This window comes from Vicugna pacos, chromosome 12 (assembly GCF_048564905.1).
Source record: "Vicugna pacos chromosome 12, VicPac4, whole genome shotgun sequence".
NCBI classification, from domain to species: domain Eukaryota; kingdom Metazoa; phylum Chordata; class Mammalia; order Artiodactyla; family Camelidae; genus Vicugna; species Vicugna pacos.
Genome location: NC_132998.1, coordinates 60,603,696 through 60,630,220, shown reverse-complemented (window position 1 = coordinate 60,630,220; position 26,525 = coordinate 60,603,696). Strand labels below are relative to the sequence as shown.

The window sequence follows — 26,525 nt, the reverse complement described above, 5'->3', positions numbered from 1 at the left end:
AACTTGGGGCTCCATCCTCTGAGTGGCCAGGTCAGTCTGGGCTCTCGAGAGGCTTGGGCAGGACAGGGAATAATAAGCCCTGTGGGCCGTAGGCATGACCTAGGGACAGTGGTCAACCTTGAACCCATGTGACAATGAGGTGGCCAGAGCAGGAGAAGGCCATGTGGGGACCTTGGAGGAGGACATCTTGGCCCTAGTCATCGCTCTGCTATGACACTGTGTAACCTTGTACTGCTTGTTGGGGCAGGGAGCGTGGACAAAGCCACACTCAGTTTGTGGAAATTTGAGGCCCCTGAAAGGAGGCAGCCAGACCTGCAGAAGCAGCAGCTGTGGATTTATTGGACACTCTGTCATTCACGGTTCTGAGTTTTGGGGAAGTCAGAGGCTGGGAACCAGCCCAGCCAGAGCTTCCTCAGCAGCTGGGGGACCCAGCCCTCAGGCGTTTCTTCCTTGATGTCCACCTCAGAGGCCTCTAAAAAGCACAAACAGGCATGCCCAGTGGGTCCCCTTCTGAAGGAACCTTTCCCCAGGTCCAGGGCACCCTCTGTACCAGGGGAGCAGGGCAGCATTGATAAAAGGCTAGGGTATTCCTCCAGCCCAAGCGGAGTGGTCCCCGAGTCCTGCCAAACCAGGAAGGAGGCAAGGGGGCTCATTCAGGGAAGACAAGGCATCTGGCTACCTGGGTTTCTTCCCTCCCCTCCCTGGGGCAGGAGAGTCTGAGAGGAGCTGGGCTATCTGTGACCTCTGCAGGGTCACTGAGATTAGGGAGGAGGGCAGCCCTGCTACAGCAGGGTGTGGTCAGTTGTCTTACCAGAAGCATATACAGCAATCTCCTTTCGGGCCTTTTTAGTCTCCTGGGAAGGAAGAAGGGGCGTGGTGGGGGCAAGGTTCTACATTGTGCAGATGGGGAAACTGAAGCCGCAGTTAACAAGAAGTCGGGGGAGGCCAGGATTCAGATCCACTCCGCTCACCCATGTCTGCTCCTCTCAGCTCCACACAGAGCTGTTCCTCCACTGGGATAGCAGTTTGGCCCAGTCATCTTGGGGGTGCCCCAGCACCCCCCACCACTGCCCTCCTTCCCCATGGCCTCTCCACCCTGCAGCGCCCTGGGGCTTCTCAGTAAGAGTCATACTGGGATGTCCCAGTTGAGGCAGGGGCTTCCTTACCTCCCCTCCTGGAGGCACTGACACAGCCTCCTCCTCAGCCACCTTCGGCCCAGCTGGAATTGGGCTGGCCGCTTCCTCCCCTGGGGACCTCACCTCGCCCTCATCCTGAGACAAGACATCCGTCTCCTCCTTGGGGGCAGCATCATTTGGCCCTCCCGTTGTCTTGGGGGTCATGGCCTGCAGGGAGGGTCAGGAGGGCAGGAAAAGGCAGAAAGGCCCTCTGCTCACCTAACCCCTCCCCATCCTCCACACTTGGAGTGTATATAGTTCTTTATTTTCCACAGAGTTCCCTCCCTTCTCAGCTTGGGCCATGGTAGGGCTGTGAGTTTCCTAGAGGGGCCCTGCCACTCTGCCGGGGACTCCCGGCAGGAGAGAGTCCCAGCCCCGGTCCCTTCCGAGCAGGCCTCACTTACCTCGGGGTCCTGCTTCTTCCCATTCTTGACTCTGTGTCTCTGCGTAGGGAAATGGGACGTGACATAACAGCTCTGAGTGTGTGGGAGTCAGGCCCATCCTCTTACTGTGTGTGCCTCCCAAGGGTGCCCAGGACAGCCACCCAACGCCGGGGGAAGAGGGGTCCCCAGCCCTTACCCACCTGGGTAGTCACAGGATAGCACTTATCCATCTGCCCCCACACTGGCCTTAAGGTCTCCCCTATGGGCTGCACGACAAGGAGAGAAAGGAGAGAGGGAAGGTGAAGTGACATCTTAAGTGCTCAGCGATGCACTAGTCTCCACAGTCAATGTCTGCTGCACAGAGACCCAAAGACTACAAACCAACAATAATTGATGTCTTCAGGAAGATAAAACTTTGCATTTATGAAACAAGAGTAGGCTCTGTTCAAAGAGCAATCTCTAATTCTTTTGTGTGTTGGGGGGGCAGTAATTAGGTTTGTTTATGTTTTTATTTATTTTAATGGAGATACTGGGGATTGAACCCAGGACCTCATGCATGCTAAGCACAAGCTCTACCACTGAGCTATACCCTCCCCCCCCTGAATTCTTTAAAAACAAAAATATGATCATGGGAATTAAAAATCCAATCAAAGTGTAGAAGATAAAGGTGAAAAAAGCATTCCCCAGAAAGAACAGAGAGAAGAGATCAGGAGCTCCCACAGCGAAACCAGAAGGGAGAGAGTCAACACTTGAAGTGGCAGGGGGAGAGACCAAGTAAGTACGTGAGCTTTTTAAGACAGTTTCCCAAAGACGAGGGACATGAGTTTCCAGAAAAGAAGGAATCACCAAGTGTCCAGGACAACGGATGAAGGAGACCCACCCCAGATTATGTCATTAATAGATTTCAAAACACTGAGGATGAAGAGAAGAACCTAAAAACTTCCAGAAACACATAGAAAAAAGTCTGTTTTAGGAATTCGATTTTCATCAACACCAATCTTTGAGGTCAGAAAACAATGAGGATCTTCAAAATCTGTGAGAAAATTATTTCTAGTCTAGAATTCTAACCTAGCCAAACTCTTAGCTAAGTATGAAGTAACACCTTTTCAGACATACTATCTCAAGACAACCCCTCAGGAAGGAACCAGAGGTTATGCTCCACCGAAAGAGAGAGTAACAACACGGGCTCCCACACGTAACAAAAGTGAAGCGTCCTCCAGAATGACAGCGAAGGGAGGCCCCAGCTGCGTAGCTGGCCTCAAGGGCATCCTGTCCAGATGGAAACAGGATGGAGGGCTCCATGAGGTAATGTCTCCAGGAAAATGATCATATTGATAAACAGCCTAATTTGTCTAATTGTATTGCAAGGAAATTTATTTTTTTGTTAGCTTGGGTGAATTAATTATAGGTACAGAGAAAACTAAAAACAATTTTAAAGAAGAAAAACCAAAATTATACACAACTATGGTATGCTACATGATTCAGCTAGGAATACTATTTATATAGTCTAAAAATTACAAAATACACCTATTAGAATGGCTTTTTTTTTTAAGGCAAATACTGGAAATGATGTAGAACAAGTGGAACCTCTCATCCATTGCTGGTGAGAATGCAGAATGGGTAGCAGACACTTTGGGAAAGCTTGACAGTTTCCTACAAAACCAAATATACACTTCCCACATGGCCCCACAACCCCACTGCGAGGAATTTGCCTAAGTGAAAGGAAAGCCTACTTTCACATAAAACTTGTACAGGAATATTTATAGTGGTTTTATCTGTAATTGTCAAAAACTGGAAACAATCTAAATGTCTCAACTGGTGAATGGACAAACCATGGAACATCTACACAGTGGACAACTATTCAGCAATAAGAAGGAACAAACCACTGCTGCACACGGCTACTGGGTGGACCTCAAATGCACTGTGCTGAGTGAAAGAAACAAGACTCAAAAGACCACATATATTGGATGTCTCCATTTATATGACAGTTCTGCAAAGGCAAAACTACAGGAACAGAAAACTGTCCACTGGATGTCAGGGGCTGGGAGTGGGGGAAGAGTTGACTACAAGTGAGAATGGGGGAGTTTTTTGAAATGATGGAGCCGTTCTGCATCTTGGTTGTGGTGGCAGTTACACAACTGTATACTTTGTCAAAACTCATAGAACTGTACACTAAAAAAGGATGAATTTTAATCTATATAAATAATACCTTAATTTTTTAAAAAGTGAATAAAAAGAGACCACTCTAGGGGAGGGGCTTAAAAGCCAAAATGATATAAAAATCAGGAAAAAAGCAATATGATACGTAAATTCTTTTCACAATTGAAAATGTCATTACTCAGATTAAAACATTTACAGTGCCAAAAATTAGGCTGTAACTATGCTGGAAGGCTGGAGAGAGATGAAATGTGTGTTGGCAGTAAATGTGCACTTGTTAGAAAGCTAAATCCTCATCTTCCATTGTAGGAATTCACTGGATAATGTTTAAATCTGAAAAATCAAGACAATAAGGATAAGCTTTCTACTAAGAACCACAGGGGCAAAACCAAAGGCTACGACTAGAAAGGCTGGAAGCTGGAAAGGTGGTGAGAATTGTGGATGGAGATGGTTGGTGTAAAATGTTTTTTTGTTTCAAGTCTTAAAACTTTGACTCATCAAACTATATGGATACCTTTGGTGACAATAAAACTTTTTAAAATGGAAATTTGGTGTATATATATATATATATATATGTATATATATACACATATATTTTAAAGGAATCAACATTGGACTCAGTGATCCCCAAGGCACCTGCCAACATGGGCCTTCTTAGGGGCTTTCCAATCTCTGAATACACTCCCTAAATGTGTAGCGCACACTTCTCAGTGTTGCTCAGTCACAGATAACCTTGTCCCCATGAAAATCCCCTCTTCCCAACAGCACTAGGCTGAGAGCAGAAGGCCTCCGGAGACCAGGTATGTAGTTCTGTCCTGTCACCTTGGGCATCCTGGGTCAAGTCACTGTCCGTCTGGGAGCCTAAGATTCCTCATCCACAAAGTGGGAGCTTCTGAGTTGCTGTGAGGTTTAAACAGCATAATAGATGGGCAACACCTAATCTAGCACGTGGCCCTCAGTGAGCATCCAGCGTCCATTTGTGTTTTCCTCACAGAGGGCTGAGAGTAGGGGCTTCTCGAACCTGGCACATGAAAGAGGGTATGCAACCCCAGGCAAGTGTCCTGCTCACCACCACCCCACTCACATATGAGTACAGAACCACATATCAGGGCTACTCACACCCGTTAGGGGTTATATGTTCCTGTAGGTTTGTCTGGGTTAACTGCCACGGAGCCCTGAAGTTACCATATAGCCAGCCTGTGAGGGGCAGGGCCTCCTTGACAGAACACACACACACATACACATACACACACACACACACACGCAGTTGGTTGAACATTTGAGGTCAAATAACATGACCTCTACTTGGGCTACAGTGAGATGGTCCCAGCCTCCTGACCCTGACAGAGGTCCCTACCTGTGATGAGCCCCCAGCAATCTCATGGTCAGGGTCTGCTTTCCTCAGAGACCCCTGAAAATAATAGTACACCACTCCTGCAAGTAGGTGAAAAAAGACTAGTTAAAACATTTAGAAGAGTGATGCAGTTATTTTTAAATGTCAGTATTTACAATATGCCAGAAATCATATCCTTTAAAACTATTTAAATGTGTGATGAAAGATACTAGGTATTAACTTAAAACGTGTGAGGGGGTAGTTTTTCAAAAGATACGCAAGCAAGTTTGCAGATCATGCTGTGGGACATTATTAGGTTGTATGGGGTTTTCTGGTTTCTCTATGGGTGTCTGGGGGAGGATGCAGGGGGTCTAGAGTGAGACATGAGTTCAAATCCCAGTTTCACTATGAAGGTGCAGAGGGAAGAAAGGGAGAAATAAGGCCAGCCGTGGCTCTGAGCACCGTGGCCAGCCCTGGGCAGCCAGGTACATGGCAGTTTCAGGAGGCCTTTGGGAATCCTGGTGAGGAGCAGCAGACTGGGGTGGCTCTGAGGAGAGAACTTGTTCACTGAGTCCTGCCATCATCCCCAACTCACCCCAGCACCCAGGCCCTTACCTGCAAGGATGAAGATTTGTACTACATACAGGAACTTGTAGAGCCTGGAAGGAAAGCAGAGCTGAGTGTGAGGCTGGGGTCTCTTGCGCCCTCACCAGTGGGTGTTGGTTTTCTTCCCAGTCCAAGCCCCAAGACCTACTCTTCCAGGGAAGGTCCAATCAATACTTGTGGATGAATAAATCCATCAGCTGTAATGGGGCTCAGCCTGGGCTCCCTGCTGACTAGCCGGCATGACTCTGTGCCTCTGCCTACTTAGAAAGTCAGATGTGGAGCATGGAGCCACAAGAACCCCTGCTCCCCTCCTTTCTTCTCTCCTTCTTTACTTGTTTATATAGGTCCATCTTGCCTCTCCAGCCAGAAGGCAGGGACTCAGCCTTGGCTGGGCATTCACAGTTGTTTATTCAAGTGCTGGATTAGCTCTTCTCCCCACAGCCCTCCAAAGCCCTCTCTACTCTGGACTGACAGATCCCACAACCTGGATTAGAAATAATATTCCATTGTCCATCCTCTTCTTTTAGGACCCCTCCCTTGGGACAAACAGAGCATTTTCGCACTGCTAAGATGATGGCTCCCTGCCTACACACATACACACATACAAAAGCACATCCCACCTGTCAGAACCAGGCCCTCCACTCTGACCCTAAGTCCCAGAGACACTATAACACTCAGGGAAAGGGGAATATAGAATCCTATTTTCCCTTCCTCGTGAGACCAAGTTGGGGGGTTCCCTTTCCTGATCTTTCAGGGCATGGCAACAGGGCCCACTTAAACTTTACCTCTCTCTCTGGCAGCACAGACCAAGTACCATTTTCAGTCTAAGAAGAAAAGATAGGCAACAGTCAATGCATCACACAGGCCCAGGATCCTGGTGTTCCTTTACCCTGTGGCTTGCAGGGAGACTGCAGTGGGCTAGAGGCAGTTAGGGGAACGGCAGGACCTCCACCAGCAAGGTTCATCCAGGGGAAAGCCTGCTGGTCACAGCAGGAGGCCAAACTCAGGATGGAGTGGGCCAGCACTAGGAGCTTAGAAAATGCTCAGGAATTTCTCCTGAGACCTCAGACCCCCAGACAAAAGTTGTCTCAATGTCCTCAGAGTTGGAAAGGTAGGTCCTGGGAAATCAGGATGGAAAAGGGGAGGTGGGGTTGAGAGTGGATTAAGAAAAAAGGTAGAATTCTATTGAATATTTGGTGCAAAATGACCCCAGGTGTAAGCGGCTAAGTATAATAGTAAATAAAAACAATTAAAAACTACCAACAATTTAAAGCATTTTCCGTGTTATGCAGCATTTTTGGGATCATCTTGGGAGCACTGGGAGGAGACTCCCTGGCCTCCGCAAAAGCGCCCTGTCTAGAGGCCTGCCTTCAGTGTTGAGCTGCGTATGAACAGACACACTGTGAAGCCACGGTCCCGGGGGAGATGGCCCTCAGTGTGGCCTCGTAAGGCTCCGTCTCCCAAGTGAGATCCCCGTTCTCCACAGAGACTATTTCAGAATCTCTCTTTAAACCTCTAACCCCTCCTCTGCCTTCCTCACTTTTGGCAGGAACACAGGTACCATCGGATGCACGTTCCCTAGACTTTCTGCTACCAAACTCACCCATCCTCTGCTTCTCACACAGGTCATTTCCTCTTCAGGGGAGGAGGCTGTGCCCCTTCTCTGGGGCCGTCCCCCTCCTGTGATCCATCCACCCGGTATTCTCCAACCGGAGTATCTGGGGGTCTCCTCCCTCACTTGTATATTCAGCCGTCCCTTCTCTTGTGGCTCCTCCTCATCAGCATTTGAACACATTGCCCATGTCTTCCATTAAAAGAAAAAGGCTCCCTTGAACCCATATCCCTTCTCCAGATACTGATCTAATGGTCCCCTACCCTGCACACCAGTCTCCTTGAGAGAGCTGTCCAGGGTACCTGTCTTCACTCCACTCCGCCTCTCCCTCACTCCACAACCCACTTCAATCTGTTTCTGTCCCCCTCAAACTTGGAAATCTCTCTCACCAGGTCACCAATATCCTCCCTGTCACCAAATACAGGGGGCCTTTTTCAGGCCTCAGCTCACTGCATCTCTCTGCAGGACACCCTTCACATCGAATCACCTTCCCTGAGAATACTGCCAGCAACATGTTCAACAGTAAGCTTTTTAGTCATGTATAACTGGGTGTGAGCAGAGTCATCAGGTTTTTTCTGAGAGAAGGTTTTGAGAGAGAAGAAGAGGAGGAAAGGGGAACACTAAGTAGGAGGGATACAGAAAAGGTGGCTAAGAGTCGTAAAGACAAATTTCACCTGCTTGGGTGTTTTACTGAGGGCAGCCTTTTGAAACTGCTTACCAAATCTGCCAACCTTGATGATCTGAGCAGTTTGCAGCACACAGGCAGTATTCACCTTCCCTCAGACTCCAGGACTGAGACTGAGAAGGGCACAGGAGCCCAGCTAAGTCTGGGAGTCCAATCACAGCCCCTCCCTTTCACAAGCTGTGTGGTGTCTGTGTGTGACATCATGTCTTAGGGGGCTTTATGACAGGACAACCTCTCCTACCTTGACAGAGTAGTATGTCATTGCCTCAGGGTGGTTTTAAATCCCCGCGTCAGAGGCAGCACCTTTGTAGGTATCTCTTCAGTTCTATTCAATGCCATGAATGCTGCTTGAGCACCTACAATGTGCCAAAATCTATGCAAATTCCTGTAGGGACACAAAGACACAAAGGTGTGCAAGACTCAGTCTTGTCACATAACACAATACTCTTATTTTTCAAATCAAAAACAAGAACACAGCCTGACTATAAGTGTCATCCATTCGTCTATTCATTCATCCAGTGTCTGCTGAACTTATATCTCGGGCCAGGAATAATGCTGAGAGGATAGAAAGGTAAACAGGACGCAGAGACGGCCCTTAAGGAGCTTGAAGACATCAAACAGACATCTTCTGATTCAAGACAATAACTGCTATACCCTCCCCAAAATACTATAAATGTAACAAAATAATAATTACAAAACTATGGTGGTTAAAACTGAGGAATGCCTTAGTTTCACGAACACATGAAATATTTACCAAGATGGATCATATTCTCAACCATAAAACAAGCCTCAATAATTTAAAAAATTAAAGTCATTTAAAGTATGTTCTTTGACCACATGGAATCAAAATAGAAATCAGTAACAGAAAGATCCCTGAGAAATCTCCAAATATTTGGAAACTAAACAACACACCTTTAAATAATATATGGGTGAAATAAACAATCAAAAGGAAAGTTAGAAAGTATTCTGAACTAAATGAAAAGAAAAAAAATCTCAAAATTTGTGGGATGCAGCTAAAACAGTACATAGAAAGAAATTTACAATACTAAAACATCTATATGAGAAAATAAGAAATGCCTCAAATCAAGGACCTCAGTTTCTACTTTAAGAAACTAGAAATGGAGAAGCAAATAAAAGCCAAAGTAATCACAAGAAGGGAAATTTTAAAATTCAAAGTGGAAAGAAATGAGATAGGAAACAGAAAAATAGAAAAAATCAATAAAACCAAAAGAGCAACAGAATGTACACTCTTCTAGATAGAACAGATCAGGAAAAAATAAATAAGATGCCAATGTTCAACATCAAGAATGGTAAAGGTGACACTGATGCAGATTCTATAGATACTAAAATGATCATAAGAGAACATTATGAACAATGAGATGCCACTAAGTTTGACAATGTAGATGAAACAGACAAAATATTAAAAAAAAAAGCCCAGTACCAAAGCGCATGCAAGAAGAAATATACAACCTGAATCATTCTGTATTTGTTAAAGACATTGAACTTATTTAACTTTCCCACAAAGAAAACTTCAGTTCGACATGGCTTCACTAGTAAATTCTATCAAACTTTTAAGGAAGAAGTAATATCAATTTTATATAAACTCTTCCAGAAAAAAAGAAGGAAATATTTCCCATCTCATTCTATGAGGGCAGAATTATCTGATACCAAAGCCAGACAAAGATGACACAAGAAAACTACAAAACAACTTCTTTCATAAAAATAGATGCAAATATTAACAAAATCTTATTAAACTGAAGCCAACAATACATAAAAAGGATAATACACCATTACCAAAGGAGTTTACTTTCAGGAATGTAAGGTTGGTTCAACATTCAAAAACCAATCAATATAACTCACCATATTAGTAGACTAAAAAAAAAAATCATGTGATTATCTCAACAGATGCATAAATAACATTTAACAAAATCAACATTTGTTCCTGAAAAAAACCTCCCAGAAATCTAGAAGTAGTTGGAACATCCTCAACCTGATGAAGGACATCTATGAAAAACTTAGAGCTAACAACATACCTGATAGTAAAATACTGAATGTTTTCCCCTTAAATTCAGGAATAAGGCAAGGATATCTGCCCTTGTTGCTTCTATACAACATTGTCCTGGAAGTTTTAGACAATGAACTAAGTCGAGAAATAGAAGTAATTACCTCTTACTCTATCAGTAAACCTACAACACTCCTGAATATGGCAATGATGTCAGTGAAAAAGTGTAAGATCAGCCTTCCCTTCCCATGCCTAATCTAGTCCAATAATCAACCTAACATTTGAAAATCTGATTTATTATCACTTGTCAATTTTCCTCTTGACGTCAAATTGTACACTTTGAGTAACAGAGTTCTAAAATCAGAGCCTCATGACTGCAATGATTCAGCCCTTTACATATATCACTTATATTATTTGTGTTAATTTCATAAGAGAGCTGTAACATTTTCCCCATCAATTTCAGCTGCAAATTGCAAATGAGACAAAGCCCTTTCACTTGCATATATATCATAACGTTGCTCACTGATTATACTAATATTTTTCAAATTTGATAATCACAGTCATTAAATGATGATCACTTTTTTCAATGAATTACAAAGATTAAAATTTGAAAAATAAAAAATAAAAGAGAGAAGTAAAAGGCAAACAGATTGGAAAGGAAGAAGTAAAACTGTCTTAGTTTGAAGACAACATGATTGTGTGTAAAATCCTACAGGATCATCCAAAAAGCTACTAGAGATAGCAAGGTGAAGGATACAAGATCAATATATAAAAATCAATTATACTTTCTGTGAACCTAAAACTGCTCAAAAATTGTATTAAAAAGTCAATTGCATTTCTATAAAATAGCAGTGAATAATTCAGCATTGAAATTTTAAAAACACTATTTATAATAGCATCAAAAATATGAAATACTCTGATAAAATGTGTGCAAAATCTGTACACTAAAGAGATTTCTGGTCAAGATGGTGGAGTGGTAGGACCACGAGCTTGCCTCTCCTCTCGACTACAAAAAAACCATAACTGAATGCTAAACAACCATTGAAAAAAGACTGGAACCTAGCAAAGATCTTCTGCAAATGGAATCATAAGGAACCACAGCAGGACGGTAGGAGGGGCATGCTTGTGATATAATTGGGCCCCATATCTCTCGGGTGGGCGACCCGCAAGCTGGAGGTTTGTTAAGTCGCAGGAGCCCTCACACAGGACTGAGAACTCTAAGCCCCACGTCAGTCTCCCCAGCTCGGTCTCAGCATTGGAAGAGAAGGAGACCCCAGGACACCTGGTTTTGAAGGACAGGGGAACTTGGCTCTGGGACCCTCACAGGACTAGGGGAAATGGAGACTCCATTGGCTTGGGAAGCATACACGGAAACTCATGCGCACCAGGTCCAAGGGCAGAGGCAGTGATTTCATAGGAACCTGGGCCAGACCTGCCTGCTGGATTTGGAGAGTCTCCTGGGGACGTGGGGGAAGGCTTTGGCTCACTCAAGAGACATAAAAGCAGGTGGCAGACATTTATGGAGTGCTAATCTACCTGAGCTTTCCTGGAGGCTGACATCTTGTTTGGATCATTAGCACCAAGACCTAGACCCACCCAACAGCCTGGTTGGGAAGCCTCAGGCCAAACAACATACAGGGTGGGAACACAGCCTCACCCATCAGCAGACTTCCTAAGCCACAAAGACCTCTAGACAAAGCCCTACCAAGGAGAGGTTCAGGACCAAGCTTCACCCAGCAGTGGGCAGGCACGGTCTCCTCCTGCCAGGAAGCCAGCATATGCCTCTAGTTCAGCCTCATCCACCAGGGGGCAGATACAAGAAATAAGAAAACAATAATCCCAAAGCCTGTGGAAGGAATCCACAAACACATAGAAAGATAGACGATATGAGGCCAAGGCAGAAGATAAAATCCCAGAAGAAGAAATAAATGATGAGGAAATAGGCAATTTATCTGAGAAAGAGTTTAAAGTAATGATGGCCAAGATGTTCAGAGAACTCAAGAAAAGTACAGATGCACAGAGCAAAGTTTTTAGCAAAGAGTTGGAAAATATAAAGAATACCCAAACAGAGTTGAAGAATAAAATCACTGAAGTGAATAATACACTAGAGGAACCAAGAATAGACTAAATGAGGCAGGAGAAGGGATCAGTGAGCTAAAAGACAGATTAGTGGAAATCACTACTTCAGAACAGAAAAAAAAATGAAAAGAAATGAGGATAGGTTAAGAGAACTCTGGGACAATGTGAAGCGCACTGATATTTGCATTACACAGGTCCCAGGAAGAGAAGAGAGAGAGAAAGGACCTGAGAAAATTTTTGGAGAGATAATCACTGAAAACTTCCCCAACTTGGAAACAGTCAAACAAGTCCAGGAAGCACAGAGAGGACCACACAGAATCAACACAAAGAGGAACACACCAAGGCACATCATCATCAAATTGACAACAAGAATAAGGAGAAAATATTAAAATCAGTGAGAGAAAAGCAACAAATAACATACAAGGGAACTCCCATATGGTTATCAGCTGATTTTTCAGTAGAAACTCTACAGGCCAGAGGGAGTGGCACGATATACTTAAACTGATGAAAGGGGAAAACTTACAACCAAGAATACTCTATCCAGCAAGACTCTTGTTCAGAATTGATGGAGAAATCAAAAGCTTCACAGATAAACAAAAGCTAAAAGATTTCAGCACCATCAAACCAGCTTTACAACAAATGTTAAAGGACCTTCTCTAGTCATCAAACTATAAAAAAAGAGAACAAAAAGAAGAAAGAGAAAAGAAAAGAGAGACCTACAAAAGATTGCTTTGGCTGTTCAGGGTCTTTTGTGGTTCCTTATAAATTTTGGAGTTGTTTGTTCTAGTTCTGCGAGGAATGTCATGAGTATTTCGGTGGGGGTTGCGTTGGATCTGTGGATTGCTTTGGGTAGTGTGGCCATTTTGATAGTGTTGATTCTTCCACTCCAGGAGCACAACAAATCTTTCCATTTCTTTGTGACATTTTGGTTTTTGGAGTATAGGTAATCACCTTTGTTAAGTTTATTTCTAGGTATTTTGTTGTTTTTGATGTAATGGAAATGTCTCTGCCAGTTTACAAATTACAAAATTCTGGTTTTTGAAGTGAATAAAAAAAAAATAAGAATGAAGGGCTTCAAATGGCAAAATATCCTTCTTTATTATGGGTGAATTGTATTCATATATATACACACACAAACACACACACACACACTGCATCTTCATTATCTATTCAACTATTAATGTGCACTTAGGATGCGTCCATATCTTGGCAATTATAAATAATGTTGCTGTTAATAGCAGGCTGTATGTATCTTCTTGAATTCATTCTTATTTTGTGGTTGGCTTTATTCCTTTGACAACTATGTAAGTTTGAAAAGCTAAAGCTCTAAACATCCTCAGAAACAATGAATAGTACATATATGTAAATTTAAAAATATATGTGCAGTAAAAACAAAGATCTATCAAGCTATGAAAGACATGGAAGAAACTTAAAAAAAGACATATTACTAAATGAAATAAGCCAGTCTGAAAAGGCTACAAACTGTACAATTCCAACCAAATGACATTCTGGAAAAGGCACAGCTACAGAAACAATAAAAAGATCATGGTTTCCAGGGGTTTGGGGATAGGGAGGTAGGGAGGAATGAATAGATGGAGCACAAGAGATTTTTAGGGCAATGAAATTATTCTCTATGATACTATAGTGGTGGCTACATGTCATTACACATTTGTCAAAACCCACAGAATGTACAACACCAAGAGTGAACCCTAATGTAAACTATGGACTTTGGTTGATAATAATGTGCCCATGTTAGTTCATCGATTGTACCAGATATGCACACTGATGAGGGATGTTGAGGGTAGGGGAGTGTACATGTGTGGGTGAGGAGGGCTATGTGCAAACTCTCTGTATTTTCTGTTCAATTCTTCTGTGAACCTGAAACTGCTAAAGTCTATTTTAAAAAAAAATCTGTACACTAGAAACTACAAAACACTGTTGAGAGAAATTAAAGACTTAAATAAATGAAGAGATATACAATGGTCATGAATCAGAAGATTCAGAATTATTAAGATGTCAATTCCACACTCAAATTGATCTACAGATTCAATGAAATTGCATTTTAAAATTTCAGCAAAATTTTTTGGCTGTTGAAATTGATATGCTGTTTCTCAAGTTCATATGGAAGTGCCAAGCACCTACAATAGCCAAACAATTTTGAAAAAATAAAGTTGGACAGTAATCAACACAGTATGAGATTGTTGATGTCAAGATACATGGAACAGAATAGAGTCTAGACATATATTGTCAATTGATTTTAGACAAAGGTGCAAATGCAATTTAGTGGAGGAAATACAGTATTTTCAATAAATGGTCCTAGAACAATTGGGTATTCATATAAAAAATGAACCTTGATTCACATCTCACACTATACACAAAAATTGACTCAAAATTGATCACAGAACTAGATCTAAAACCTAAAATTCCAGAGAAAACTCTAACTTGAAAAGATGCATGCATCTCAGTGTTCACAGCAACACACACACACACACTGGAATATTACTCAGCCACAAAAAAGACTGAAATAGTGCCATTTGCAGCAACATGGCTGGAACTAGAGATTATTATTTTAAGTGAAATATGTCAGACAGAGAAAGACAATTATCATATATCACCTATATGTGGAATCTAAAAAAAATGACACAAATGAACTTATTTATACACCAGAAACAGAGTTACAGACATAGAATACAAACTATAGTTACCAAAGGGGAAAGGAGACAAAGGGAGGGATAAATTAAGAGTTTGGGATCAACATATACACACTACTATATATAAAATAGATTATCAACAAAGACCTATTGTATAGTACAGGGAATTCAATATCTTGTAATAATCTATAATGGTAAAGAATCTGAAAAAGAATGTGTATATATATTCCTACACACATATATGTACAATTTTTAAATCCTAAAATTATTAAACTTCCAGAAGAAAACATAGAAAATCCATTGACTAGGCAAAGATTTCTCAATATACCACCCAAATCATGATCCATAACCAAAAAAACCTGATAAATTGGCCTTCATCAAAAGAAAAAAAATCTACTCCTCTCAAAACACTGTTCAGAGAATAGAAAGGGAAGCCACAGACTAGGAGAAGATATTTACAAATCATATGTCTAACAAAGAACTTTTTGTCTAGAATTTTAAAGTACTTTCAAATTTCAAAATTAATAAAATAAATAATTAATTATTTAAATGGACAAAAGATCTGAACAGATACTTCACAAAAGAAGATAGACAGCAAACAAGCATATGGAAAGACCTTCAACATCATTGGTCATTAGGGAAATGCAAATTAAAACCATGGTAAGATAACACTACACACCTGTTAGACTATCTCAAATCAGAAAGACTAATCATACCAAATATTGACGAGAAGTGGAATAACTGAAACTCTCAACCACTGCTGATGGGAATATAGAATGATACAAGTACTTTTTGGAGTTCAGAAGTTTCTTTAAAAATAAAAACATACACCTACGATATCACATAGCCATTTCACTCTAGATATTTACTCAAGAAAGAAAGCATATTCCATACAAAGACTTGCACACAAATATTCATAACAACTTTATCTGTAACAGACCCAAACTGGAAACACTCCAAATGTCCATGAGCCAGTGAATAAATAAACAAGTTGTGGTATATCTACATAATGGAATATACTCAGCAGTAAAAGAAATGAACTGTTGATATCTATAACAATAGGGATGAATCAGAATTTTTTTCTGAGTGAAAGAAGTCAAAGAAGAATACATACTATGTGATAATATAAAACTTTACAAAATGTAAATAAATTTCAGTGACAGAAAGCATATCAGTGGTTGCCTGGGAATGGGGGTGCAGATAGGGAGAGATGAGATGAAGAGATTACAAAAGTGTATGAGAAAGCTTTTGGGGTGATAGAGATGCTCATTCTCTTAACTGTGGTGATGGTTTCACAGGTGTATAATACGTTAAAATATCAAATTATACACATTAAACATGTGCAGTTCGTTATAAGTCAATTATATACCAATGAAGTTCTTTTTAAAAAAGAGTAAAGTTATATGAACTATTCTATTCTCTTTCTCTAGACCTTCAACATTTTAAACATCTCTAAACATTTTAACAGGTACTCATATAATCTCCCAACATAGAACACAGATATTTCTTTGCAAGGGTAAGAAACAAAGCCCACGAAAAGAATGGCTGTCCAAAAGAAGGAATTCAGCATGATGATTCAGAGCAATGGTCCCCTATGTAACAGTTACCCAAAAAATAGGAGAAAACTAGAAATATTCTATTTTATATTCTCAACAATGTTCAAGAAGATGTATCTATGAAAGAGCAGACAGTAATAAAAATTTAATCTGATATAGGGCAACAGCTAAATTTTAAAATGCAATAGAAGCAGTGAATAGCAAGTTGGATACTACAAACAACTGAATTAGTGAATTAAAAGAGAAACGCAAGAAATTTTTCCAGACTGCAGAAGCAAAAAGTAAAGAATAGAAATATTGAGCGAAAAGGTGAGAGATACGGAGATTCAAATGATTGAATTGAACAGACATAATAAGAATACCAGGAGGAAACAAGTCGAGGGAGAAGGAACAAAATAAATAAAAGAAAAATGTTCCTTGAAGTGAAAGAAGCCTTGACTCTTAAATCACATGCTTTTTAATTAATGAGGCAAAGGTAACATACAGGGTTCCATACACACACATATCCTGGTAAGATTTTTGAATGTTAAGAATTAAGAAAACATTAAGGCAGGAGAAGGAAAAAAATAGGTTCTTATTCTAAAAAGAATAAAGAATCAGAATGGCATCAGAATTACTACATGAAATACTAAGTGTTAGAGGACAGCGGAGTAAGGCTGTACAGAGTTTTGAGGGAAAATGATTGTGACTCAAGAATTCTATGCTGAGCCAAGTCAGCTTTCAGTGTCAGGTCAACAGAAAGGTTTTCAGGACCTGCTGAGTCCAGACATCAGACTGCCACTCATGTACACTGCCTCTCTCTTCTACCTAAACAACAGAGGTAAAAGAAAGTAGATCTCAGAATAAATCCATAGTAGTGCTGGAAAGCAAACAGTGGTGCCCTGCTGAACCAGAAGCCATAAGGAATCTCTCAAAAACAGAAGACAGGGAGCATAAGATTGGCAGAGAAAATGAAAGCACAAAATACAGGCAGGAGAACATCACTGTGAAAGGTGGAAGGTCTCTGAAAGTCTCTGTGCGTCAAAGTGACAGATCTGGGGAGCAGGAAAGAAACCTGTCAGGATGATTGGTTGGGGGGATTCATGTGAAGCAAAAATGTGAAGCAAAATTGACTTTCTTTCCCCACCTGTGGCAAGCAGACAAAAACAGATGCTTCAATCACCAGGTGAGAGCCATGAATGTGAGAATCCTTGGCCAGAGAAGCGCTAGATGCCTGCTAACACCCAGCAGGAACGGGGAGCCGCAGTTCCCCAAAGTCTAACCACAAAGTACACCCTACCTACCAATGTCATGCCTTGACTCCACAGAGACTAATGGCACTCCACAGCAAATAAAATCATTCAAGGAGAATCCATCAGAGAATTTCAAAGACAGGCTTGAGCATTTAGCCAGAACTTGCCAAGCCAAACATTTGAAGAAAATCAACACTAGGAAAGAGATACCAAACTATATAAATTAAAAAAATGAATGACTAAGGAAAAGAGTTAATAGACAAAATCAAAGGAGACTTTAAAGTAAACATTATTAAAATCTTCAAAAAAGGTAAAAGAAGACATGGTACCCATCAAACGTGACTTGTCTGATAGGGAAAAGAAACAGCTATAATGGAAATAAAAACTGAGGTGGTGAGACGTTGGCTTCCCATTACACTTAAGCTTTTCAAAGACTTTCAGCCACAAGGGAGTAGTTGATACTGGATTTACCTTCCCACAATGAACAAACACAAAAGGGGACAAAATACATCCAACTACTTAGATGCATGGAGAGCAACCAATGCAGGGCTGTCTTACATCCACCCAGGTTTACTCCTGAAGATATTTTCCTAAGTGTGACCTGAAGCGGTGGAGCCAAGACAGAGAACAGAATTCTTACTGGGTATAGAAGGCAGAGACTGAAGTTTAGGGCTGCTAGTGCTACAAAGATCTGAAGGTCAGGGAACTGAAGAGGAAGGAACCATAGGCAAGGAGTCTAAACGGTCTGCATATAGATGTTCCTCAAGTACTGACCAACTGCCAGGTAGAGCAGATAAGATACCCTCGCACACAGCTTCTGGGAGCTGAGAGCTGGTTGAGAAATTCAGAGTCACACAGTGCTGGAGTGACACTGGAGACTGGGCCTAGCCAGAGTGAAGAGATCTTGGTGCATACCTCAGGCACTCAGTTAAGGCTCCAGAAAAGCATCACCCTAGGAATTAGGACTACTAGAAGTATGGGCAAAACTAAAATAGTTCCTACCGATTGAAGCCTAAATTCAAGCCTCAAAGCCTACCAAAACAAAACCCGATATTCCTTTAGAGAAAGTTAACAAAATCTACGACATATCCACCATGTCCAGCTTAAAATAAAGTTACTAAGCTCACAAAGAAGCAGGACAAATTAACTGATAATTAAGAGATAGTCAAAGAAGTTGATACATGGATAATCTAGACATCGGAGTTAGCAGAGGACTTTTAAAAATAGCTGTAATTAGTACGTTAAAGAAAATAGACAAAAAGGTAGACAAAACATATGAAGAACTACAGTAATTCAACAGAGAATTAGAATCTGTAAAAAAATCAAATAGACACTGTGGTAGGGCAACTACTAAGACAGTCCCTAATAATCTCCACTTCCTAGTAATCATTTGAGTGTGACTTGGATGTATTGAATAAATTTGGTAGAAGTGAGATGTCACTTCCAAAATAAGTTTACAAAAAAGACTATATAGCGGGGGAGAGGGTATAGCTCAGTGGTGAAGTGCGCTCAAGGTCCTGGGTTCAATCCCCAGTGCTTATATGTGTATGTGTATGTATAGATACACATGTATACATGTATATACATTTATTCATACACACACACACACATATATGTATACATATACATATGTATGTATACCTAACTACCTCCCCGCCCCCCAAAAAAGGCTGTGGCTTCCATCTTGACTATTTACTCTCACTCTCTGAATGCCTGCCATGGGAGAAAACAGTTGCCATACAATGAGGCAGCCCTGTGAAGAGGCCCATGTGATGAGGGCCCAAGGCCTGCCAACAACCATGTGAGTGAGCATGGAAGTGGATACCACCTCACACTCTCTTCCCCAGCCCAGCCGAGCCCTCAGTGAGACCACAGTGCCAGGTGGCTGACTGCCACCTCCTGAGGGATCTTGAACCAGAGAAACACAAATAAGCCTAAACTGGATTCCTAACAGGGCCCACAGGAAACTGAGATAATAAATGCTTGTTGTTTTTAGCTGATAAATCTTGAGGTAATTTGTTCATAGCAATAGATAAAATAGACATTCTAAACACAAAATACAAAGTGTGACATCAAGAACTCACTGGACCAGATGGTTTAACAGCAGACACAGCAGAAAACAGAAGTAGTGTGGGGAACAGGTACAATATGCTTTATGGGTAATAAATGCTCTGTTCCCTGAACGCCGTCCAGAGGTCTTGTATTTCTCTTAGGGTCTGAATATACGTACACATACTATGTGTAAAAAATGCTATGTTCCTGTTAGGAAGACTCAATGGTATAAAAATGTCATTTCTATATTCAATTACAATCTATATTCAGTGTACTCTCAATCAGAATCCTGATGAGATTACGTTATTATTTTGTTTACGTTTTTTTTGGTTTCCAGTTTTACTGAGAAATAATTGACAGATGTCATTGTATAATTTTCACACATACAGCATGACGGTTTGATTTACATACACTGTGAAATGATTACCACAGTAGGTTCAGCTAATATCCATCTTCTCATATAGATACAATAAAAAGAAAAAAGAAAAAGTTTTCTTCTTGTAATAAGAACTCTTAGAATTTACTCTTATGGACTTTCCTATGTATCACACAGCAGTGTTAGTGATAGTCATCATGTTATACGTTACATTCCTAGAACTTACTTACCTTAAAACTAGAAGGAGTTTTGACCTCCTTTTCTCTAATTCTCCCTCTCTCCTCCCTCCGCCTCTGGTAACCCCAAGTCTGATTTCTTTTTCTATGAATTTGGTCTTGTTGTTGTCGTTTATTAGATTCCACATATAAATGAGATCATACAGTATTTGTCTTTCTCTGTATGACTTATTTTACTTAGCATAATGCCTTCAAGGTCCATCCATGCTGTAGCAAATGTTAGGATTTCCTCATTTTTTATGGCTGAATAATATTCCATTGTATACTTATGCCACAACTTCTTTATTCATTCTTCCATCAACGGATATTTAAGTTACTTCCACGTCTTGGCTATTGTAAATAATGCTGCTATGAACATAGGGATGCAGATATCTTTTCAAGTTAGTGTTTTTGTTTCCTTTGGGTATATTCCCAGAAGTGGATTATATGGTAATTCCAATTCTTAATTTTTTAAGGCTCCTCCATAGTGTTTTGCATACTGGCTGTCTATCTCCCCTGCTGAAATGGTGTCAAAGGAAGCTAGCTAAAAGAGAATGTTTAAGTAAGATCCAGGGTCTCTTAACATAATACCCAAAACATCCAGGTTTCAATTAAAAATCACTCATCATACCAAAAACAAGGAACATCTTAAACTGAATGAAAAAAGACCACTAGGTGCCAACAACAAGATGACAGAGATGGCAGAATTATCTGACAAAGATTTTAAAGCAGCCATCTTATCTTTACACTAACAATGAAATATCAGAAAAGGAAAGTAAAGAAATAATCCCTTTTAAAATTGCATCCAAGAAAATAAAATAATTAGGAATAAATCTGACCAAGGAAGTGAAACACCTTCTCTGTGGAGAACTACAAAACATTGACTAAGGAAATTACAGATGACTTAAAGAAATGGAAAGATATCCCATATTCTTGGAATGGAAGAATTAATTTAAATGGCCATACCACCCAAAGCAATCTAGGTTTAATGTGATCCCTACCAAATTACCCAGGACGTTTTTCACAGAACTAGAACAAATAATCCTAAAATTTATATAAAATCACAAAAGACCCAGAACTGCCAAAGCAACACTGAAGAAAAAGAATGAAGCTGGAGAAATAACCCTCCCAGACTTCAGACAATACTACAGAGCTAGAGTAATCAAAACAGCTTGGTGTTGGAACAAAAACAGACATATGGATCAATGGAACAGAATAGGGAGCCCAGAAATAAACCCACAAATTTTTGATCAATTAATCTTTGACAAAGGAGGCAAGAATGTACAATGAAGTAAAGACAGTCTCTTCAGCAAACGGTGTTGGGAAAACTGGACAGCTGCATGTAAATCAGTGAACTTAGACTACTCCCTCACATCATACACAAAAATAAACTCAAAATGGCTTAAAGACTTAAACTTAAGACATTATAAACCTCTTAGAAGAAAACATAGGCAAAACCTTATCCGACATAAATCTCGCAAAGTTCTCATAGGGCAGTCTATGCAGGCAATACAAATAAAAACAAAAATAAACAAATGGGACCTAATTAAACTTACAAGTTTTTGTACAGCAAAGGAAAACAAAAAGACAACCTATGGAATGGGAGAAAATACTTGTAAAAGATGAGACTGACTGTTGTATTAGTTCTTTACATATTTTAGATATTAAGCCCTTGTCAAATGTATGATTTGCAAATATCTTCTCCTATTCAGTAGGCTGGCTTTTCACTTTGACTATGGTTTCCTTTGCTGTCCAAAAGGTTTTTTTTTTTTATTCTTTCTTTTTTTAATCGAAATACAGTTGATTTACAATATTGTGTTAGTTTCAGGAATACAGCAAAGTGATTTGGTTATTCTTTTCCATTATAGTTTATTATAAGAAACTTTTTAGTTTGATGTAGTCCCATTTGTTTATTTTTGCTTTTGTTTTCCTTGCCTTTGGAGTCAGGTCGATAAATATATAGCTAAGATTGATGTCCAGGAGTTAACCACTCTGTTTTCTTCTGGAAATGTTATGATTTCAGGTCTTACATACAATCCTTTAATCCATTTTGAGTTAATTTTTTGTGCATAGTGTAAGACTGTGATCTAATTTCATTCTTTTGTATGAGACTATCCAGTTTTCCCAACACCATTTATTGAAGAGACTGTACTTTCTCCACTGTATGTTCTTGGTTCTTTTGTTGTTAATTAATTGTTTATATTATACATGGGTTTATTTCTGGGCTCTTAATTCTGTTTCATTGATCTGTGTGTCTGTTTTTTGTGCCAATACCATACTGTTTTGATTATTACAGCTTTCAACTGAATTTTGATAAAGGTGCAAATGCAATTCAATGGAGAAAAGCTGGCTTTTCAACAAATGGTTCTACAGTAATCCACCCATAGGCAAAAACAAAACAAAACAAAACAAAACAAAATCTCCATCTAAATCTAACACCTTATATGAAAATTAACTCAAAATGGACCATGTCTTAAATGTAAAACATAAAACTCTCAGGAAAAAAATCATAGATCTTCTCGACCTAGGGCTAGGATTCCTAAGTTTTACACCAAAAGCACAATCCATAAAAGGAAAATAAATTATAAACTGGCTTTCATCAAAATTAAATACTTTTCCTCTGTGAAAGACCCTGCTGAAAAGATGAAAAAACAAGCTACAGAATGGGAGAAAATATTTGCAAACCACATATCTGACAAAGGACTAGTATCTAGAATATATAAAGAACTCTCAAAACTCAATAGATAAACAATCTAATTAGAAAATGGGCAAAACACACTAAAAGCCATTTCACTAGAGAGAACATAAGATGAGAAATAAGCATGAGAAGGGATGTTCAACATCACTAGCCATAAGGGAAATGCAAACTAAAACAACAATGAGATATCCCTACACATCTATCAAATGGCTAAAATAAAAATGTGCTGCACTAAATGCAGATAAGGATTTGGAGAAACTGGATCACTCATATACTGCTGACTGGAATGTAAAATGGTACAGCTGCTCTGGAAAACAACTTAGTAGTTTCTTAAACAACCAAATATGCAACAAACACATTGCCCAGCAATTGCGCTCCTAGGCACTTATACTAGAGAAATAAAGACTTGTGTTAACATAAAAGCTGTACAGAAGTGTGTACAGGTTTATTTATAACAGCCCCGAACTGGAAACAACCCAGATGTCCTTTAAGGGGTGAATGGTTAAACCGTGGTACCTCCACACCATGGAATCCTACTCAGAAATAAAAGGAATAAACACATAACAACCTGGATGAATCTCAAGAGAATCATGCTGATGGATGAAAAAATAATCTATGCAAAATGTTACATATTGTATGATTCCATTTATATAACATCCTTGAAATAACAAAATTACAGAAATGGAATCCCCTTATCAGGGAGGGACTAAGGTAGGAGAAGGGCAACATGAGGGATCCTTGTGGCAATAGAAATATTTTGTATATTGATTATATCAATGCCAGTATCCTTGCTGTGATATACTATCATCTTACAATATGTTCAGTGAATTTTAGTATATTTACAAAGTTGTACACTATCACCATAAACGAATTTTAGAGCATTTCCATCAGCTGAAACAGGAATCTTACGCTACACTCACTCCTCATTTCCACTCAGCCCACTAATCTACTTCCTGTCTCTACAGATTTGCCTTTTCTGAACCCATCATAAATATGGTATCATACTATACATGTTTTGCGTCTAGCTTCTTCCACTGAGCATGTTTTCAAGGTTCATCATGGCTGTTGAGTATTCTGTTGTATGGATATACCACATTTTGTTTATCCACTTTTTTGGGGGGCGGTTCATCCAGTTGATGAACTTTGTGGTTGTTTCTACTTTTTAGTTATTGTGAATAGTACTGCTATAAACATTCACATACAAGTCTGTGTGGACAAATGTTCTCATTTCTCCTGGATAGATACCCAGGACTGAAACTGCTAGATCATATAACAAGTCCATGGTTACCTTTTTAAGAAACTGCCAGACTGTTTTCCAAAGTGGCTGCATCATTTTACATTCCCACCAGCAATGCATGAGGGTTTCAATTCCTCCACATCCTCACCAACACTGACTATTGTCTGTTTTTTATTCTAGTGGGTAAGAAATGGTACCTTGTTATGGTTTTGATTTGCATTGACTAATGATGTTGAGTGTCTTTTCATGTATTATTGGGCAATTGTATATCTTCTTGGGAAAAACAGTTATTCAAATCCTTTGCCCATTAAAAAAAAAAAGACTTTTTTTAGAGCAGTTTTAGGTTCATAGCAAAATTGAGTGGAAAGTACAAAAAGTTTCCATATAGCCCCTTGCCCTGCTGCCTTTCAGCCTCCTCCTCCAGAGAGGTACATTTGTTACAGTGGAAAAACCTATACTGACGTATCACTGCCATCCCAAGTTCACTGTTCACCTTAGGGTTCACTCTGTGGGTTCGGACAAATGTATAATGACATGTATCCACCATTATAGTATCATACAGAATGGCTTCAAGGCCTTAAAAACCATGTGTGCTGCAACTGTTCCTCCTTCCCTCCACCCTAGTTTCTGACAACCAATGTTCTTTTTTATTGTCTTCATAGTTTTGCCTTTTTCCAGGGTATCATATAGCTAGAATCATACACTATGGAGCCTTTTCAGACTGGCTTCTTTCACTTAGAAATATCCCTTAGAGTTTCCTCCACGTCTTTTCATGCCTCATTTCTTTCTAATGCTCAAGAATATTCCATTGTCTGATTGTGCCACAGTTTATTCATTCACCTCCTGAAGGGCTTCTTGGTGGCTTCCAAGTTTAGGGAATTATAAATAAAGCTGCTATAAACATGTGTGCAGGTTTTTGTGTGGACATAAGTTTTCAACTTATTTGGGTAAATACCAAGGATTGTGATTACTGGATTCTATGGTACAAGTATGCTAGTTTTGTAAGAAACTGCCAAACTGTCTTCCAAACTAGGTGTATGATTTTATATTCTCACCAGCAATGAGAGGTCTTGCTGCTCCACATCCTCATCAGCATTTGGTGTTGTCACTTTTGCATATTTTTAATAGGGCTATTTGTTTTTTATTATTGAGTTATAAGAGTCTTATATATTCTAGATACAAGTTCCTTATGAAACACGATTTGCAAATATTTTTTCCCAGTTTGTGAGTTGTCTTAGAGACTTTTTTTTTCAATGAATAAGAATATTAAACACTAAATTCATGATAGCGGTGACTCCTAGAGGAGGCAGGAGCACAGACCAGGTTAGAAATATGCAGGTAGCTATCAGAGGTAGAGCACAAACTCTTGGAGCCAGCTGAGTCTCAACCCAATATTGTCAAGTAACTTAGTCTCTGCGTCTCAGTTTTCTCATCTCTAAAAGGGGTATAACAGAGCTCATCTCATGTGTCATGAGGCTTACACAAGTTAATGCGCCTGAAGAATGTAAAACACTGGTAACCAGCAGCATGTTAACCAATGACATAAACCTTAACTGTATTACAACTACTTGAAGTGGGTACTGAAGTTCAAAAGTTTCCATTCTATTATGCTTTATAACTACATATCTTACACGCTTTCTTTTAATGCATAACTCATTTAAATGTACAAATACATTAAAAATAATACAGGAAAAAATTCAATTTTTTACCCTTTAAAATGGGAAAGACTGGGCTAGATGCAGGTCCATCTCCCATGCTGGCTGGGGTCCCTAAGCCCTGATCCCTGCTCTTTCCCCAACACTCACAAGGTGCCTGTCAACTGCACTTCCAGAAAAGACCAGTGGACTCCAGGCAGGAGTCAGAGGAGAAACCTAACATAGCAAGTGACCTAGACTGCACCACCTCAGTTTCCCCACCTGTAAAATGGGGGCACTAACTGTAGCCACCTGATCTAGGAGATTAACGACGACTAATCAGAATATCTATGCCCGGCCTAACATGTTGTTAGCTGTTATATTTCCCTTTACCCTTCCAGGCTCCCCTTGATGTTCTGAGAGAACCTCAGTAGGAAAATGTCAGGAGAGAGACCCAGAATATACGACCTAAGGTTCCTCCCAGCACCACAATTCTGTGCTGTTTTTTCATAGTCTGGCATAAAAACGTCCTTGTCTAAAATGAGCTGGTGATATAACCTACCTCCCTCGGCTGTGTTAGAAGCGTCGAGAAGCCAAAGGCCAGGAAAGCGCTTTCACATCTAGACCGCACTTCAAAGAGTTAGTTAATGGAGAAAAAGAAAAAAGTTGTTGCAGAAAAGCCGCAGAGCTGCCAGGCCAGCGCCATGGCAGCCCAGGCGCCATTATCTGCGTCAGCGGCCCCTCGGGGCCCACGATGAGCGCCCAAAGAAGCCGACAGAGAACCACGACCCGCGCGCCAAAGGCGCTACCACACGGGCGCCCGGGGCAGTTCTCCCGCTGGG

General features: G+C 40.3%; 1 protein-coding gene across 3 annotated transcripts; it reads right to left on the bottom strand.

Moving 5' to 3' along the window:
• Positions 1-313: 313 nt before the first annotated feature.
• LOC116277507 (uncharacterized) lies at positions 314-26,522 on the bottom strand. Of its 3 annotated transcripts, XM_072973625.1 has the most exons (10): positions 26,246-26,522; positions 8,193-8,336; positions 6,440-6,478; positions 5,664-5,707; positions 5,073-5,149; positions 1,759-1,824; positions 1,580-1,618; positions 1,167-1,343; positions 812-854; positions 314-472 (listed from the first exon to the last, which is right to left on the bottom strand). In XM_072973625.1, exons 3-10 carry the CDS (start codon positions 6,469-6,471, stop codon positions 351-353), a joined length of 600 nt encoding a protein of 199 aa, XP_072829726.1. In that variant the 5' UTR covers positions 6,472-6,478; positions 8,193-8,336; positions 26,246-26,522; the 3' UTR covers positions 314-350. The 3 variants fall into 3 exon arrangements, with proteins under 3 accessions (XP_072829726.1, XP_072829725.1, XP_072829727.1); XM_072973624.1 differs by lacking the exons at positions 8,193-8,336; positions 26,246-26,522 and adding an exon at positions 7,985-8,113; XM_072973626.1 differs by lacking the exons at positions 8,193-8,336; positions 26,246-26,522 and adding an exon at positions 7,258-7,399.
• Positions 26,523-26,525: the final 3 nt, after the last annotated feature.